The sequence below is a fragment of the Pristiophorus japonicus genome, chromosome 1, assembly GCF_044704955.1.
Source record: "Pristiophorus japonicus isolate sPriJap1 chromosome 1, sPriJap1.hap1, whole genome shotgun sequence".
Lineage (NCBI taxonomy): Eukaryota > Metazoa > Chordata > Chondrichthyes > Pristiophoridae > Pristiophorus > Pristiophorus japonicus.
The window spans coordinates 329,535,611-329,552,783 of record NC_091977.1 but is presented as its reverse complement, the minus strand read 5'-3'; the positions used below and the strand labels follow the sequence as shown (position 1 = coordinate 329,552,783).

At 46.5% G+C, this 17,173-nt stretch overlaps 1 protein-coding gene across 2 annotated transcripts in view; it reads left to right on the top strand.

Moving 5' to 3' along the window:
• Positions 1-17,173, top strand: part of nudcd1 (NudC domain containing 1) — a 177,620-nt gene that overhangs the window by 116,388 nt on the left and 44,059 nt on the right. For both annotated transcript variants that reach the window (XM_070874287.1, XM_070874279.1), the window contains 2 exons: positions 12,592-12,736; positions 15,616-15,741. In XM_070874287.1, the coding sequence (XP_070730388.1) occupies positions 12,592-12,736; positions 15,616-15,741 (271 nt within the window). The remainder of the gene's footprint in view (positions 1-12,591; positions 12,737-15,615; positions 15,742-17,173) is intronic.

Here is a 17,173-nt window from a genome sequence, read left to right as displayed (position 1 = left end):
CTTCCTTAAGTAAGGTGACCAAAACGCAGTACTCCAGGTGCGGCCTCACCAATACCCTGTACAGTTGCAGCAGGACCTCCCTGCTTTTGTACTCCATCCCTCTCGCAATGAAGGCCAACATTCCATTCGCCTTCCTGATTACCTGCTGCACCTGATCCCCCAACATACACACCAGTGGCAACCGGCACCACGGTTGACCACGAAGCAGAACCCATCATCCACAGCAGCCCTGCAAGGCCCAACACACTAGGCAGCCCAGCAAGGCCAGTTGCACAGCAGCCTAGCGAGGGCCCAACAAATGATTCAACAACACCAGCTTTCACACCGAGACAATCAACCAGGGCAAGAAGGGCCCCAGATCGACTTACATTGTAAATAGTTACACGATTGACTTTTGGGCAGGGGGGTGGGGTGGGTGTTGTTATATATGTGGACTTGTATTTACTCTGTACCGCCACCAGAGGGCTCATCCCCTGGAGTCCCAAGGGATTCCATAATCCCATGGGACTACAGGTATTTAAGGAGGCTTCACAGGTTGGAGAGGCACTCTGGAGACCTGCAATAAAAGACTACGGTCACACTTTACTTTGAGCTCACAGTGTTCAGTCTGACTCTTTCTCCATACACAACAATAAGAGCGTAAGCATCCTTAAGTGAAACAAATTTTGTAAATAGAGGTCATCAGTTTTGTAAAAAGCTTCACCATTGGTGATTGGGATCTGGATGAGGCAGATGTGCCTCAGTATACTGTTTTGAAGCCTCACATTTTCATCTCTGAAATCCGGGGTCAGAGAAAGCACAATTGACGGTCTGCAAGAGAATTATGTTTGTTAATTTTGGTCACAACTTTTGTTCAGTTTAACATTAATTATCTCTCTTATCCTCCAGCCCTACAACCCTCCGATATCTGTGCGTTCCTCCAATTCTGGCCTCGTGCATCCCTAATTTTCATCGCCCCATCATTGGCAGCTTTGCCTTCAGCCACCGAGGCCCTAAGCTCTGGAATTTCCTCCTAAAACCTCTCCGCCTCTTGACCTTGTTGCTCCTTAAAACCTACTTCTTTGACCATGTTTTTGATCAATTGTTCGAATCTCTCTTTATGTGACTTGGTGTTATATTTTGTTTGATTACACCCCTGTGAAACACCTTGGGACGTCTTACTACATTAAAGATGCTGTATAAATGCACGTTGTCGAGGATGCTAAAAATGCAATTTAAATGAGTTCTGACTATCTCGATTCAGTTCTTTTTGATCATGCAGTGTGCAACTTTCCTGAATGGATGCGGTTTGGTGTGGGGTGAAATCAGAGGCTGACATTTTATATCATCTAAACATTGTCTTTTAAACTGTTAGCTCACCAACAAGTAAATAGCTTTTCTACATCCAAGCAAGACTTTAGAAAATGTATCTGTTTTTGTTTTACCTTAACGTCACACATACAGGGCCCAAATTTCCCAGGAGTTGCTCCGTTTTTTTTGGAGCAACTAGATTTTTTTGGAGTATCTTAAAAATCTCAATTCTGCCCATTTAATTTGCTCCAGTGTAAGTGAGTTAGTTAGTTTTTTTTTTAAGTTTAGTTTTTTTTCAAAAGGGGGCATTACCAGCCACTTACGCCTGTTTTGGCCATTTAAGCAAGTTTAGACAGCTAAAAGTTACTCCAAACTAACTTAGGCCAGCGTTTGTGGCCGCACAGAAAAACCTTGCGGTGAGCTAAGAAATCAGCGCAGGTAAGTACATTTAAAGCACCAAAAACAAATAAAAAATACAAGGAAGCTGAGGGGACCTGCACCTAGCACCAAGACTTACAAAACACTAAACAACTAGATTAAAAATGGATTGGTAAACTAGCAAATACATTCTAGCAAGTCCTGTAAATAAGAATTTCAGCCAAACTATTTTACAGAATTCCTTTTGAAAGCAGATGAAGAGTAAACTTGAATGTAAATCAAACAAGAATTTAGGACCACATAATCAATCAATAAATAAACAAATAAAAAATAGAAGTCCTACCTTCAGCAAAGCTTTATTGCAGAAAAACACTAGCAGCTGGCCCCCGATGAGGGAGCCCATTCAGCCAGGCCTGGGGTGGTAAGACGCACACCGGGAGACAAGACTCAACGCGGCATTGGTAAGTGTGGGGGGAATGCTGAACGCGGCATAGGGGAAATGATGACACAGGCCCAGCTCAGGGCTGGTCACCTGGTCCCAATGCCTGGTACGAGACAACCCAAGAAGATATTCTACAATGATTCGAAGCTCGGTAACTGCCTTCATTGTGGTCAGTTCAAAAGATATATGGTTTGCCAAAAGACCGATCTTAAAAATGTGGCATCCCAGCTGACACATGGGAGTATGCTGATTATGACCGGAACATTGATAAAAGATGATTCACAAAGGCACAACAAAGCTTTAAGCAAGTCGTATCCAGCTAGTTGAAGAAAAGAGAAATCAAATCAAAAGAGTAAGGTTAGCCGTCAGGACGGGGATGGGGGTGGGGAGGCGGAGGCTGACGCGGCAGGGAAAGCCGATGAGAAAGCCCATTCGGCTCGGGCTATGGGCGGCATGCTTTGGGCCCCTCCCACACAGCCTGCAGAGATTGTGGGGGCGAGAAGCTACTGCACATGCGCGCGCACTCTAGCGCACATGTGCAGAGGTCCCAGCAATGTTTTCAGCGCTGGGATCTGGCTCCGCCCCCCCCCCCCCCATTGCTTGTGCTGCATGACGCCAAGGGCCTGCAATGTTCCAGCAGCGGGGAGAATACCGAGGTAAGTTTTAGGCGCGGTTTTTCTTCTACAAAGTGCGCCATTCTAAGCGGGGAGAGCAAACTTGGGTCCATCGTTACTAAAAATACCTTCTACGGATTGCAGCCTCTTTCAAAATTTGTGGAAAACCATCTCCAATCTGGGAATTACCTGTTGTTGAGTACATGATTCTGGTCAAAGGAAGGCCGCCTTTGAAGCCTTCCATAAGATTGAAACTTCAGAGATAGAGCTTCAAAGTGTATGCACTTTGAATCTGACAATTGATAAATTTATTGCTTTGATTTACTTGAAGTTAGGAGTCAACAACCCGAGGAGGCCAGAAACAGATTGTCAGACAGCATACTGGGGCAGGGTGAAAAGCAATCTCAGTATTCAGCAGCAATATCACATTTTATATTGAAGTGCTTTTTAAAAATGTTTGCAATAAATTGTTTGGTTCTAAGCAAGCCAGTGGTATTATATATGAATGGTTCCTCTGTCAAGGGTCCAACACCCTCTGTTCCCACTTGATTACATCAGAATTTATTTTCCTTTATCTGCATTTTAAGAACATCTAAAGCAGTTACCTGTTTAGTACAGTTTTTGTACAGGTGCAGCGTCCCGAATCCGGAACCCTCGGGACCGAGGCCATTCCGAATTTCGGAACGTCAGAAAGGAGGGGGGAGAGGGGGTTGCTCGTCGACGTGGAGATGTTTGCGCGGGGCCCTGCCTCCGTGGAGATGTTCAAGCGGGGCCCTGCCGCCGAGGACCTGATCGCCGTGGAGGAGTTCCTTGTCTGGCCCGGGGTAGGTAGGGTTGGGCAGCCGAGGCGCAGGGGAGGGAGGGGGCCGGGGCGAGATCGGGCCCTGCGAATTCGGGGCGGGGAGAAGTCGTGGCGAAGTCGGGCCGGGGCGAAGTCGGTTCGCGAGGCAGGGGGAGTCCGGATATCGGAACATTTTCCGGTTTCCGGACGACCTCGCCACGGATCGTCCCAGTGTCCAGATTCTGGAACATTCTGGATTCTGGAACTCTGGATTTTGGAGGTTGAACCTGTACAATGAGCCACAGACTCTTGTATCAGGATTGTGGCCTGTGACAACTTTTCCTAACCATATGTTAGTAAATTAATATCTAATTATGTTGAGCCAAAAATAGTGTTTTAGATCAAATTTTATTGTATACCAACAATTTACATTTATATAGCATCTTTAATGTAGTAAAACGCTTCACAGGAGCATTATCAACAGAGTTTGACACCAAGCCCTTTCAGGCGATAGTAGGACAGGGAGGTCGGTTTTAAGGTGCGTCGTAAATGAGGAGAGTTGGAGAGGTTTAAGGAGGGAATTATAAACTATTTAGCCAAAAAGGATCCTGTCCTTTTTAAATTATGTTGGCTCTTGATAATATTTGAAATGAAGTATGACCCTTTACACAATAAAATATGCAGTTATAAATACGAATATTTGGTGTGATATACAGTGTATGATATCCTGATTTAGCAGCAGCTCATGATGTTGATTACCGATGACATTAATTGCTGAAGAATTTTGCTGTTTTTGGCTTTGGGATAACTTAAGTTTCATGCAATGATGAGTTAAGTTATGAAGTAATGTTTGAAAGCATGAACTCTTGTCATTCAAACACTTCTGTTCAGTTGTTCCGTATATTTTTACCAGCACATTTCCAGTTTCAAATCCTTCATGACAACATAAACCATCTGAACCTTTTGACAAGCTTTGTATAAATTGATCATCTGATCAAATCTTTATGTCCTTCCTGAAATCTCTGACAGCTTTAATGAAATTTATTTCCTGTTCCTTTTCTGTTTCAACAGCTGAATGTTATTTCAATGAATTCTGGTGAGAAAAGCAATAGTTTTTGTGTCTTGGCATATCAACGTTTGGCCAACTCAATCCCAGCAGTTATGAGTTTTTGTTTAGTCCCATGAGGACTTGCCTTTACGTACGAATTCTGTTGTATTTTATATTGGAGCATATCCCAAAGCCATGTTGGACCTGTATAACATTTGTCCGTATGTACACAGTAGAACTCCGGATTTCGAAGTAGGATTATAACCATAAAATGCACATTAATAATGCACAGAGAATATAAACCATAATGAACAACGAATTTCATAGATTATTTTGGGCTCAGCTAGTAAAAACAGTCCTCTTTAAGTCACTGCGCATTAAAATATTCATTCTGTAATATTTCTAGTACCAAAACTATATATGGTACAAAACTGGAATGTAACTCAAAATATGAAGTTCAAGCTAAATTAAGAGCACTAGCATTTGAGAGTGTTAACTAGCTGTTGGAAGAAATGCTAACTTTTGAGAGAAGTACCCAATTATAAAGGAATCTACTTGTACGGATGATTGTATATTTTCCTTTTCCTCTCCCAGCAACCTATAGTCCAGGTCACTCTGTACAGCTTGGGGTGATTCAGTGACCAAAGTGGTTGGAACAGTTTCACCCAATATCACTTAGATTAGCACTGTGGTCCTGTGTGTTGATTCTGTTGGCTGGGGTATTCTTGTGTACTGGACCAGTACTGGATTTTGACAGCTGGTCAAGACTGGAACCAGTTTCAGGGTTTCTGGTGGAGCCACTTGCTGATGGGTATCATCTCTGACTTAACAAGTGTCCGTGTGGAGACCTTAAACATGAAGGGCTGGATTTTTGGGTTTGGTGATTTCAGGGCTTTAATCACAGCGGGAAGGTCCTGATAGCGCCTGTAAAAACGTTTGTGCTTCCGTCCGTAAGATTCAGCCGAAACTGAGGTTCAGTGATTGGGGGTGCTAAATCAGGCGTTGCACACCTATGCTTGACCGCCCCAGCTGAAATCCACAGCGCAAAAAATGCTCTACACTTTGCACATGCGCAGACACACTGGAAGCTTCCTGGGCCCAGGCGCTGATTTAGTTTGCGTATGTGCAGATCCACCGGCCCACTTCGCTCAGAGTGGGAGACACAGTGCAGCAAGAGGGACGGCAGCCTAGTTCAGGCATTGAGAGAGGGTGGACTGCACTGCATCTCATGGGAGGAAGGAGGCCTGTCCCCAAGGATCTTCAGGAGAATTTGGAGGGCGATAGCACTGGAGCTATCAGCGGCAGACACGGTGGCTAGAACTGCCACCCAATGCCGCAAGAAGTTTAGTGACCTCGCGAGGGTCGTCAGGGTGAGTACCCTTTACATTAATGGATCCCTGCCATGGTTGCAGAGATCACTGTCTCACACAATGTAAAGTCTTTGACGGAACTGCCCCTTCTCTATGTGTTCCAGGCCGTGGTGTGGGTTGTTGAAGCCACCTGAAAGCTGGAGGCTCGGGTCACCAGCCATGCCCTGCGCATTCAGGCGGCACGGACCCTCTTGTCCCCTAATCATTGTCACTCCTCCTCGCACTCCCCTTCCACTGTTGATATGCTTTGCCCAAATGTGACCCTGAGCTGCAATGCAACCTAGCTCTCACCTCCTCCCAGTCTTTCCACATGCTCAGTCCACAGCCACGCAGATTATAATGAACACATTTGCACTTCCAGACAGTAGCAGCTATTCTACTATGGAAGGCACAGGTGGCACAAGAGGAGCTGTACACTTACTCAACCCTTCTTGCTCTTCTTATAGGCCAAGTTATCGCATAATCGGCGGGAGCAGCAGCAGACGGGGGGCAGAGAGCCTGATCTGCAAGACCTCACCGAAGTGGAGCAGCGAGTGTCGGCCCTCATGGGCACCCCAGTTCGCACAGTGGACGGCGGCGATGCCGAGCCCCCGACGGGTAGTGATGATACGTAAATTGCTTTTGCGATTGATGTGTGTTCCTTGACTGCTAATATCAAGTGGCCTAGCCCCTTTGCATATAGATGTCCAATGCTACCTTCCTCTTACCAGCCTGCCCCCTTCCCTGCTGTTAACCACACGTCTGTTGCTTTGTGCTTACAGATGACCAGCCAGAAGCTCAGCAGCCTTCCCATGAGCCATCGACTTATGGGAATAGAGGGAGATGACAAGGGAGGGGACGACAGTGTGCTCCCTGAGCGGAAGATCCCATCAGTCTCACCAAATGGGGACACAACATCGGGGGACGACGTCTCCCTTGAGGGCTTTGATGAGTCTGAAGCTCCTGGCCCCAATTGGTCTACAGTAACGCCGACCGAGAGGGGAAGGTCAGAGGCCAGCTACCCGTAGAGCGAGCCGGCACAATAGTCTTGCTCAGAGACAGGCAGACATAGACCTGGACTTGGTGGCTCTGTCCAGGGACAACACGAAAATGCACTGCGACCTCATTGGTGCATTGGGTAGGGTCCTGTAGAGCATCGACGCACTTGCTCTGAGTGTGGCGGAAGCCAACTCAAGCATTGCCCGTGCTTCTCAGGACTCTAGCGAGCCCATCCTTGGCCGCTCACAGAGGCAAATGGGCTCCAGCCTCACAACTGCTAGGTGATGCCATGTGATCATTGACTGCTGCCATTCTCTCTGTGTTCCCCACAGTCCAACAGGGAAGTGACGGTACCGAAGCAGGCCAGCAAGTTGTCGTCACATCTCGTGCTCCATATGTTGAGGCTCAGCCGTGTGTGAGTGGCAGTGGTTCCCTGGAAATAGAAGGTGGTGTCCGTCCTCAAGATGACTGCATTCCAGCTCCCACCACTGCACCTAACACAGTCCACACCCGAGCCATCACAGACTGCTGCCCGATGCTGAGGCGGAGGAGTCTGGAGCTGTGCCTTCCACGCCCAGAATTGGTCCAGGGCATCCTCGTAGGCTGCCTGTATTGTCTGGCCCACACATCATCATCATCATAGGCAGTCCCTCGGAATCGAGGAAGACTTGCTTCCACTCTTAGCATGAGTTCTTAGGTGGCTGTACAGTCCAATACGAGAACCACAGTCTCTGTCACAGGTGGGACAGACAGTGGTTGAAGGAAAGGGTGGGCGGGGAGTCTGGTTTGCCGCACGCTCTTTCCACTGTCTGCGCTTGATTTCTGCATGTTCTCGGCGACGAGACTCGGAGTTCAGCGCCCTCTCAGATGCACTTCCTCCACTTAGAGCGGTCTTTGGCCAGGGATCCCAGGTGTCAGTGGGGATGTCGGACTTTATCAGGGAGGCTTTGAGGGTATCCTAGTAACGTTTCCGCTGACCCACACACACAGCAGCCATCAAGCAGCCTTACTGTAGGCACTGAGGCCTCACTGAGGAGGAGCAGTAAGCGTGGGGGTGGGGGTAAAGGTCAGGCCAAGTCTGTATAAGGACCAGGACCACGTTGCGGACATGCACTGAAAATTGTTAATCAGGCCTGTAAATAATTAAAGTATATTGCTGTGGTTGAGTGCGTTGCAACAGGACGTTGTATTTTGGTTGGTTTTTGGGGGTGGTGGTGTTTGTTTCAGTAAAATGTTATTTTGACCATTTTCCATTGGAGTCTTGCGTATCATTGTAAACTTCACCAGAGATGTGCCATTATGATGGCACATAGCGTAGACAGTATTAGTTTCATCCCTCAGCTTCCTCCATTCAAGAGAACTGATCCATGATGAGTTATCGACGTGCGGCTCTTGGTCCGGCAGCATCTCCACACTGCCTCCCACGTGGATGGTGTGGCTGGCCATTTGGGGCCTCGCCAGCCTCCTGTTCATCATTGTCCTCCTCCTGAAGTGGAGCTGGCAATGCCTGGCCCCTCATGATGGCCAAGTTGTGTAGCATGCAGCAGACCACAATGAATTACGAAACCTGTTGAGGGGAGTATTGAAGGCTGCCTCCAGAGCGGTCCAGGCAACCCTGTTCGATTATGTTGCGGGTGGCTGCATGGCTCTCATTGTAGCGCTGCTCCGCTTTTGTGGTGGGGTTGCGGAGGTGGGTCATGAGCCACATGGCTAGACCGTATCCTTTGTCCCAGAGCAACCAGCCGTGCCGTTCCCATGGTGGCCACAGCCATCATGAGACAGTGCTCTCACGCGAGATGAAAGCCTCATGTGTGCTCCCTGGAGAGCGGGCATTCACTGTGAGGATGCGCTGCATGTGGTTGCACACCAGCTGCACGTTTAAGGAGTGGTATCCCTTTCGGTTTCTGAATATCTCTGCGTTGTGTAATGGTGTGTGCAGTCAATGGCTCCTTGAACCCCCGGAAAGCCCGCAATCCTGCCAAACCCACATGCTCGCTCATTCTGGCTCTCTCTGCTCATTGGGAAAATCGATTCTGCGGGCGTAGAGAACCTTTGTGATATGGCAAATGCAGCGATGTGCAGCATATTGAGAGATGCTGCATATGTCTCCTGCTGCAGCCTGGAAGGAGCCGGAGGCATAGAAGACCAGTGTCACAGTCTCCTTCACTGCGACGGGCAGCGCAGTCCTGTTGCCACTGTAGGGCTACAGGTCTGCCTGTAGGAGATGGCATATCTCTGTCAGCATTTCCTTTCGGAAGCACAGCCTTCTCACACACTGCTCCTCAGAGAACTGGAGGTATGAGCGTTGCTGCCTGTAAACCTGTGAGGAGTAAGGCCTTCTCCCCAGACGTCTTCGGCCTCTCCTCATCCGTGCGCCGTCATGGCCAAGAGCCCTTCTATCTTGCGCCACCTAGCAATTAGCATGGAGCAGGATACGCTGGCGGACTAGTAATACCCCCATTAAATTATTTTACTGAAGTTGTGAGGACACTGTAATGGCAGATAAATCTACCGCTTTTAAAGTCTGAGCTTCACGCAGTGAGCGGTGTGCAAACGTTGCAGTAAGTGTGATCTCTGATTTAGGATCTTCCACCCTCAATTTAAACACATGGCAAATAGTGTCTACTCGACCGTGGGACTGCCTGGTTTTTCAGGCGTCACTTGGGGCGGACGTTAAATGCGGCGTCAGCACCTAATTTTTCAACCAGGCGCTAATGGACGATTGCCGTCATGATCTGAACGAAACTACGGGGCAGTAAGTCTTTGGCTGGCCGCCCGGCGGTAAGCATTTAGACACCCTTTACTGCCCCTCCGAGGCGCTAGTGGAGGCGCAAGCCAGTCAAAAATCCAGCCCGAATCCTCTGCAAAGGAAGAAACAAATCAAACATACAACTAGATCCAAATTTATTTTCGTTTACTTAGCACAATTGGATGCTGATTTCATTTTTGTTTTTGTGCCTTTTAGCATTTCAGTGCAGGTTATTGAACTTAAATTATGATTTGAGAACCAGAGAATATGAAGTAAAAAAAAAAAGACTTTAACCAATCTTCTTTTCTACAAAGTAGTACGTACAAGAAGATCTTGTTGAAGGTGAAGGAGGGTTGTAAGGATGATCAAATTCTTAATGGAATGTGATGGTTGATGTATTGATGGGACATGTAACTGATCTAGCTTGAATGATTTAGACTGCGATGTTTAATTGATGATCTGGAGTTGCATTAGCTTGCTGGGGCAGATCAAGGAGAAATTTCACATGTTGGAAGTTCTGCCAGTGGTTAGTATCCTCCCTCAGGTTTAATAAGTTGACAGGAGCCCATTATAGTGCGGATTGTCTGTGATCCAGGGCAAGCAACTTTTTTTAAAAATTGAAGGCCTTTTCGCAAAAAAAAATGTTTTCCACATTTATCACGCAGGAGTGTTACAGTTCAGACTTTCTAGCATCACTTTTCAACTTGTGCTCACACTTTCCACAAGCAATCCAAAACCTACATCTTTAACACATGCTGTGCGTGGGATAGCATGCCACAGGACCAACCATTATAACGCACCAGAGTTTATGAGATGGCCACCATGTTCTCCTGTCTTTAAATGCATTAAATACCTCATTGTCAGGCCATTGCATTGAGTCTGAAACACAGTTAGATTTACTTACAAGTAAGTTAATACACATGAGCAGTAAGAAACTAGTAGAACAATATTTAAAACAAAAATACATTCCTAGTGCACATTTTGGCTAATACCTTCAAGAATGGTACAAAACAGTAGGGGGCCAAAATTTCCCCGCCTTCCCCCACTGAAAATGCAGCGCACCCACCGTGTTTCAACTGTTTTTACCGCAACCGTAGATGTGGTGGCCTCTTGTGCGAAATTACATTCTGGCTTTTTTTTAATCGAGCGGCCTGGAAGTCATTCATAATGGGGGCGGAAGTGCGGCAGTGAGCGGAAGTTCGGTAAGTAGAGGGGTGGGTGGAGTGTCCGCCGCTGTCACTCATCAGCGTAGCGCGGATGACGTCATCACGGGGAGAGCCGCTGTGAGCTCTGCGATTCTTTAAGTTAGGTCCACTGGGCAACCAGGGAGGGTTTCGGTCGGGCCAGCTGAGGGGGTGCCAGGCTGCCTGTTGGGGCTGAACCCGGGGGCATAATTGTTGGCTCGACATAGCAATCAGCCAACAAAAAAAATTAAGATGGCGGCCGCAGCAGTGCACTCTCCCCTTTAATGGCAGCCGCACCGCCGTTTTACAAGCACTGCAAGCGTAGTGCACCAGCAGAAAAAGCTGTTGGTGGCACTGAACGACGGCAGCAACATTTTCAACGTGGAATTTCACGTTCGGGGGGGATACATCGACAGCGTGATCTCTGATGACACACTTAAGACGGATCGGCAGCAGCTGAGCGGTAGTGGGGGGAGCGGGAACAGAATTTTCAAAATGGTGGTCATTCCACGAAAAATCGCCGGCCATTCCACTCCGCTGCGTCGCCGCCATAACAGGTCTTAATGGAAGGGGCAATTCCAGCCCACTAATAGCTGTTTGGACGAGTGGAGCTGTTAGTCACTTAAAAGGCAGAAGTGGAAGTGTTCACTGCTGTGGCAAAATTGGAGCAAGTTTTTGCTGAGAATTTAATTTCAATTTTAAGGTTTTTGCAGTGAACAATGGTCACCGCTTATTAGTATACAGATATGAAATGTTTGAAAATCTTACGGCTTTTTCCTCTGGAGTAAGCTTAAATCGGAGAAACTAAGGCTGGATTTTCGGGACTTTGTGCTGCGGGTCACACCCCGGAGCGGCGTGAAATGGGGCGGCGAGGTCTCCTGCGCCCCGTCGGGAGCTTCAGGTCAGGTTTCGCGGCGGCGCTGAGCAGCACCGCTGGGAAGAGCCACACCGGGTGTGCAATGCCGCTCATTGCGACACCGGTGCTAACTCACACCCGACCCGTGCGCCCCACGATGACTGCCAGCTAAACCAGAGCGGTCCAACCATGCCCACGGTGCTAAGGTAGGTAAAGTGCAGAAAAGGTCAGTGTAAGTGTTTATTTTTTTTTAGCAATTTGAGTTGCGGTGTGGGCAATGTTTTGGGAATGTTTTTGTGTTATTTAGTTTCCATACCCACCCCCCCACTCAAGGCCTCTCTCAGAGCGCTCCCGGCCCAGAACTTTAGTTGGCGAGGTTCCCACTTTTGCACCGCAAAAGTAGTACAACGCCTCCCTTCGCACTGCGCACCCTGACGCAGGGACCAGATGGCAAAAATTTCTCATGAGAGTGCAATCTATTCCCGGCCAGTAACTTTCCCGCCCTGCCTCCGTTTTTGCCCCGAAAACGGCAAAACCGAAAATCCAGCCCTATGACTTAAGTTAAAATGACCGCAAAAATAACCTTTGATTTATTTAGCATTGCACCTTATTATCTTAGTAGCTCTTATTTATAAAAAGATAACTTTCCATTTATGGGCTGTGGGGTGATTTGTGTAAAATATATTTTACATAATTTATTACTTTGACTGTCAATGGTTAGACTTTTGGTTCAAAGTTTTATCTTTTATAAATTTATTTTGCATTTGGTTTATATGTACTTGTTTTGATGATGCTTGCTAATCACTATTTGATTTACTGTGAACAGTATACTTAATTTATTTTGATGCCAAACATACATTATGCATTTTATAATGAATTTTCTCTCCTATAATCCATCTAGCTTGGAGATTTTCTTGTTAAAGAAGGATAAAGGAGTGATGTGGCCAGAGCTCGTCATTGGTGACGGAAGAGGCAAATTCATCATGAACCCTGATCAGGCTTCTCAAATAAATGAACGTTTGCTAAACCTAACCTCTGAAGAACTGGTAAGTAAATCTCTGCAAAAAGGTTTTTGCAATTCCCCTATGAATGATCAAGTTATTATGGGGTACGGTAGCATAGTGGTTATGTTACTGGACTAGTAAATCCAGAGGCCTGGACAAGAGTTCAAATCCCACCACACAGCTGGAGAATTTCAATTCGGTTAATTAAATAAATCTGGAATAAAAAGCTAGTACCAGTAATGGTGATCATGAAAATACCGGATTGTAGTTAAAAACCCATCTGTTTCACTAATGTCCTTTTGGGAAGGAAATCTGCCGTCCTTACCTGGTCTGGCCTATATGTGAGTCCAGACCCACAGCATTGTGGTTGACTCTGAACTTCCCTCTGAAATGGCCCAGCAAACCACTCTAGCTCACCACCACCTTCTCGAGGGCAGTTAGGGATGGGCAATAAATGCTAGCTTTGCCAGTGAGTTAAAAAAAAAAGATAGTAGGCCTAAAATTCTGATCGGAGGTTTCCTTCGGATGAACGCCTCCACCCCGGGAATTTTTAACGAAAATACCTGGTGGTCCCCGAGGCGCCTTAGATTCCGGTTGGAGGCCTTCTCGTCCCGTGCATCGGAGCGCGTCCATGGAGAAGCTGGAGTCACATGGGCCTGGATAACCAATCATGGTACAGTATTCTCATTGACAGCAAAGGGAACTCCGTAACTTCAATGAGGAGAAAAAAACACAACAAACAAAAAAACATCTCACAATTCCAAAACCAATAGAAATTAAAGTTAATCAAATGTTTTATAAAAAAAAATATTTTATTGATTTATTTTTTATGTCTTTTAATAGGGTCAAAAATAAACTTACCTTAATGGACAGGGCCCCCACTCTAAAAATGTGTGTTTAAATTTTATTTTTGTGTTTTAAAACTCGCATGCTGGTAAAAGTAGGCTATGCGACTGCTTTTACCAGGTGTAAAAGTTTTAAGGACATTCACTGGGCAAGAAATGGGCAAATTGTCCAATCTCACCCGCGCGGATGTCTTTCTCCCAGGGATGCGGAAGATCTGTCAAGAAAAATTTTGACAGATTGGAAAAAATGGAATATTAGCCTCAATATAATAAAATGATTCACATCTTATTTTGGGAGGAAGGGTGTCATACTCCTGGTTTTGAGCTGGTGCTATTCAGAACAGTACGATTTCTGCTGCCTTTAATTTTGACTCTTGCCGTTTATGCATTTATACATTTTTTAAACTTTGGTTTTACTCGTGTTTGATTTACTAATGAAGGGAAGTCAAAGGAAAGGGCAGGCTTATTCATTATGATCCAGATCATGTAGGACAAATGGAACTATCAGAACCTAATTAACAGTCCATTAATAATCTTGCATTAAATTATAGAGATGCTGTAGAGCTCCTCCAACCGGAATCAAATTATCTACTTGTGCACAAACTGTTAAATATAACTTTTTGCTATATTTACTTTGATTGTGTCCTGGCCAATATTTAACCGTCAACCAACACCACCAAAAAGAAAAGCAGAGGATGTGAAAGCCACTATATCAATGAAAGCTCCTTTATCCATTCTGACTGCCGGAGTAAGACGTTCTTCTATTGTTCCCCAAAGTAAGAGAATTGTGTCCTCTTCACTGTCACCACATTCTGGACCATGGCCTTAGAAGTGTTGCATTTTCAGTTTATTCTGAGTTTTGACTCTAAACTCGTTCTGCAATGTATCATCTGTAAGATAATGAAAGGTTGAGGTTTTATTTTGCACAACTACTCCACAGTTACAGTGCAAATCCAGAGTTAGGACCTGAGTGAGACTCCCCAGAGCTTGGCCCCTAACTCATATTAAATAAACATGCATTTGAGTTGCTTGACTCGAGCCGCTTGCTAGCAAACGAAACTTAAATAACACTAACACAAGTAACACTTAAGCTTTGGGGGCGAAATTTGGTACCGTCCCTTGGGAAGGAGGGAGTTCCTGCGCCAGGCGCGGAAGTCCCGCCCCGCGAGCTATATTGGGCTCACTGCCCCCGAGAGGAACATGTGCGCAAAATATCACTCTGCAGTTCCTCTCGGGGATGGGACCGAGGCGCAAAGCCACATGAATTTTGCAGCGCTACGCAGTGGGACGCGTACTGCTGGCACTTGGACAGGGCCCTCCCCTTCCATTAAAGGAGAGGGAAACGGGGCCATCGCTGGACCACCATGGAGCAGGATGCTGTGGCAGCAGCCCAGCACACAAGCGGAGTGCCGGGCTGAAAGATTTAGGCACAGACCCCGCGATCTACAAACAAGAAGGCCACTTACTAACCATTTATATAAACGATTTGGAATTGGAAGTATAATTTAAAAATTTACCCACCCTGAGTGTGACCTAATTCAAATCAGTTTTTATTAAACTGTAAATTAATGTAAATGTTAAAAAATATTTTATAGTTAGAATATATAAGGTACATTTTTGAATTTTATTTGTATTGTGAAAGAAGTGAGAACTGCCCAGAGTGGCACATAGCCATAAAGACCTAGAGCCTTCCATGTTCAATCCTTGGTCTAAACTGAGTTCACTAACCTCAACCAGGGTGGATTTGAGAACAATACAATTGGGCTCTACCTTCCTGGATTAGAGAGAAAAGAAATGGGCTGTAGTTCTAGCCCCTGATCATCATCCAGTTATTCCTCTTGGAAAGTGCATGTGTGTGGATCTTTGTTGAGGATATGGTAGGGCTGTGCTGCCTCCCATAGTTGAATAGTCATCTCATATTCACTGCGTGGGTTCACTACTTGCAGAATTATACCCAACGTGTGTCAGCACCATCGGGAGACGAGGGAGAAAATAAGCAGTACGGGATTATGTAGCCGCACAAAATGGCCCTGATGCCTAAATGCTTTGCATTGTTTTCTCCCATGTCATTCACAGAACACAAACCCCGAAAAAGACAAGCCACCCTGCAATGCTCAGGAGCTGGAAGAGTGTGACCGCTTCCCCGAGGATACCTCCAGTTTAACTCGATTCGATAGCAACACGTTGAAAGCTACTCATGTGGTAAGTGGCACTTACTTCTTGCTACACAAACTGTAGATATACTGGAAAGTGTTGTAGCTGCCTCGATAGCTTTGTTTCACACTAGCCATTGAATCGGTTGTAACAGTTGTTGGCACGCCATGAGTATTTTACAAATAAGCATCTGTTTCGTGCGGCTGCCTAGTTTTGGTCTGTGGAATTATCATTTATAAGTCGTATGTGAAATATCTAAATGAAACACAAGCAGAACCCATCATTGTAGTATATGCAAGCACTCTAATAATGACTCCATGAGGTAGAGATATTGTACTTGAACTGTAGTGACCTTAGTCCGTTTATTGCAGCTCCTAGAGTGAGGACACAATGAGGTGAGAGCTCCCTTTTATAGTTGGTTACCTGCAGTGTGCAGGTAACCCTTAGGTCTCCACCAATAGCACCCTCTGGTGGTACAGGTATGGTGTATACAGTGTGAAGATACATTCAGTGGTCTAGTGTTACAGTACATACATTATACATACACAACAACACTCCCCCCTAAGTCTTGTGCCACAGTCTTTTGCACTTTGTGCTCTGGCCCTCGACTTGAGTGCCCAAAGCCCTTGCACTTTGTCTTTGCTTGGGAATGGCTCTCTCTTTGTGGACCCCCAAGTCCTTATTGCCAAGACATTGGGAAGTGGTCGGCAGTGGACGGTTGGGGGTTGTAGTGAGGGTTGTGTGGGTTCTGGGTGTGATCCATGTGCCCATGGCTACATACATCCATTTCCCTCCCCCCATACATAGACCATGTGTGTGGCTCAACACCTGCATTGACATACATGTACAGAGAATAAAGAATCGGATTGGTTATGTCACTGTTTGAGTTCAGCAGTGGTGGAGCATATTATAGGTAGGATACATATGTGGTATTGTGGTCTGGCCCCTGGGGTGTGGGTGCAGGTGGGTGAGGACACTTAGTGGTGGGCAGAGCCACAGGAGTGTGTGGCCTCCCTGTCCTCCTATGAGGCCTGCAGGGTCTCCCTGCTGCACTTAAGAGGTGGTGGGAGTCTGGTCATCCCAGGTCCCGCCGGGAGGGCTAAAGGGTGCTGGCCTCTTGCTTCCGGTGCTGGCCCTGGTGGCCAGGGGGGTAGGGCTGATCTTGGGCAGGGTGCCTGTGGTGGTACCTGTCCATTGATCGCTGGCCTTACAGTGGGTATGCTCCCACTGTGTGTGTGTGTGGCCACCTTCCCTGGGGCATCACATTGGTCCCGGAGGCGCAGGCTACATGATCGGGTAGCCCGCTGGACCTGGGTGCTTCCCATGGGAGGTTACCTTTGTCTTTGTCAGAGTGCATGTAGAACTCAGCATCATATCTCATTTCATCATTAGCATTCATGATACATTGGCTGCAACCGCAATCAGCCGACTCGACATTATTTGCCTTTACACTTTTGAATTTGTCAATTACATCACTTTC